General features: G+C 36.9%; 1 protein-coding gene across 1 annotated transcript; it reads right to left on the bottom strand.

The window, feature by feature from the left end:
* Window positions 1-1,327: 1,327 nt before the first annotated feature.
* Window positions 1,328-1,850, bottom strand: FOMMEDRAFT_163830 (uncharacterized protein; the record flags this gene model as incomplete). Its single annotated transcript, XM_007272329.1, has 2 exons — window positions 1,328-1,764; window positions 1,817-1,850. The coding sequence occupies 2 exons, from the start codon at window positions 1,848-1,850 to the stop codon at window positions 1,328-1,330; spliced, it is 471 nt and encodes a 156-aa protein (XP_007272391.1).
* Between the last annotated feature and the right edge of the window lie 576 nt (window positions 1,851-2,426).

Here is a 2,426-nt window from a genome sequence, read left to right as displayed (position 1 = left end):
TGTCATTTGGTCTTAAAGTCCTCTAGTATGAGGCATAGTCTTAGTCTTTATTGTTTCTGTATCAGTTTGTTTGTTGTGCACTTTACAAGTACACATTCTATTATTCATGTCTCTCTTCCAAGGTTACAACTGTGCTAGAAGAACTTACACCTATTCAGAACCACTCTAGTCTTATAAGACTTGTAGTTTAGCTCCCCCTCAAACTTAACAAATCACCTGTGTTCTTCTCTAGACACTTTACAGGAGTTTCAATAGTATTGTACAATCAGTTTTAGGGCTAGGAAAACTCATATATATAAAATATAGGGAAAACTCACATATTGTGTTGTATCTTGCTCAATTTTTGCTCATTTTACTTCATTTTTTCTGGAGTATGAAAGATATTTCAAAAGTATAATTTTTACAACTTAGATCATGTAATTTGGTTAAGTATTAGTTGAGTTATAGTAGATTTTGTATTTGAGTGTACTTAGTGTAACAAAAATCACAAATCACATGTGTAACAATATTTATGAAAACAACAGTAAAATAAATAGAAATAATAATCTAAAACATAATTTCAAAACAAAATTAGAAATTTTCTTTTAAATTTCTTCATTACTAGTACAGAGGAATAACAAAAAATTCAAAAGAAAATTTCTAATTTTATTTTGAAGTTATGTTTTAGATTATTATCTCTATTTATTTTAAGATTTCACAAATGAAGAAATGTTAACAATAATTTCTAGTTTTTGTATAAAGAAAGTTTTAAATTTTGTTTATAATTTTTGCTGGTCAAAAATGGGAAAATAAATTTCAAATAATGTTTATCATTATGTAAGTTATTTTTTAAGGTAAGGAATTGTGAAATGCCCCATGTGTTTTCCCACACAGACAAGAGTCACGTGTATGTTCATTTCCATCAAGTTAACGACTTGAACAACTCCTTCAATATTCGCTGCTGTGTTCGACACAACCAGCTGCTCTACTACTGAATAACTGTATTACATTGACCTCGTCCGAAGACGTGCACCATGGGTCGCTGCAAGATCAAGATTACCCCATTAACAGTGCAACATCTCCATGTCCCTCTCCATCTGCTAGCCTATCTCCATCGTCCTGTCTCTCTCTCCCCTGTGCTATTTTCTTGTGCAATTCAGTTTGCCATGCTGATCTTCTCTCTCTCTCTCTCTCTCTCTCTCTCTGCTGCAGGCACTGGTAGCACGAGCACAACTGCTTAATACTCAAGGTGAGTTGTGTTCTCAGTTTTGCTTATGCACACTTGTGCAACGCGTTGTGCAGGAGCTGCAGTGCTATTGTGACGCATTGACCGAGTTGCCCTGCTGTGCTACTGTGTGCTCGCTATAATTATTTCGACGGAGGCTAACGCATATTTATTTTTATGTCTCCCTTGTTGTCGGCTGTCCGCTGTCAGTAACCACTCTGTGTGCTGTGCTGCACGGTCTGTCTGTTGCATGTTCTTGGCTGGCGCGTCGAAATTACCCATGGCGTGCAGCGAAAGAATGGGCTGTTCAAGAAGGCATATGAGCTGGGAGTGTTGTATTCTGTGGACGTAGCAGTGATCATCTTCGGTGCGTTCGAGGCTGTTCTGTTGCGTATCTTGCGTCCCTGTTCTCACACCTACCTGCTCTATTTTTGGCACACTACCTTCCTGCTCGACGTCAACGGCGGCATGTCGATTCCCTTCTTCGTCTGACGCGCCCTGACTGCCCCGAGGGCAACTCCCGATGCCGATGGCTGATGACGCCAACAATGATGATGCCACTGCAGAGGAACAGGCTGGCCACTATGTGAAACTGCACAAGTACTGCTCGACCGACGTCGACAACATGGTCCAACAATACATCCATGTGCGTACATGTCTTTCGTGTTTCCTTTTCTTTGCTGTGTGCCCCACAGCCAGCCCTTTTCTCTAAGTCTGCATGCCAGCCTTTGACTCATTATTTTATTCCTATTTCTTTTTACATTTTATTTTATTTACTTTGTGTGACTACTTACTGACACTTGCCTGCTCTTCTTGTGCTCTCCCTTGTGGACTTGACTGTGGCCCCCCAAACAAACTGTGTAATGTGATGTGAAACAATGCTGCCCATGCACATCAGGCATTTCACAATTTCTTGCCTTAAAAAATAACTTACATAATGTTAAATATAATTCATAATTTAATTTACCATTTTTGGTTGATAGAAATTGTAAACAACATTTGAAAATTTCTTTAGACAAAAACTATAAATTAATTTTGGCATATCTTTATTTGTGAAATCTTGAAATAAATGAGAATAATTATTTAAAACATAATTTGAAGTTTCTTTTAAAACAAAATTATAAATTTTCTTTCAAATTTTATTGCCTTTTTCATAAGTATTGTCACACTTGATGATTCATCATTTTTTGTCACAAAAGTAAACAAAACAAAAAAATAACTA

Source organism: Fomitiporia mediterranea (genome assembly GCF_000271605.1).
Source record: "Fomitiporia mediterranea MF3/22 unplaced genomic scaffold FOMMEscaffold_1014, whole genome shotgun sequence".
Lineage (NCBI taxonomy): Eukaryota > Fungi > Basidiomycota > Agaricomycetes > Hymenochaetales > Hymenochaetaceae > Fomitiporia > Fomitiporia mediterranea.
This window is presented reverse-complemented; position numbering and strand designations above follow the sequence as displayed.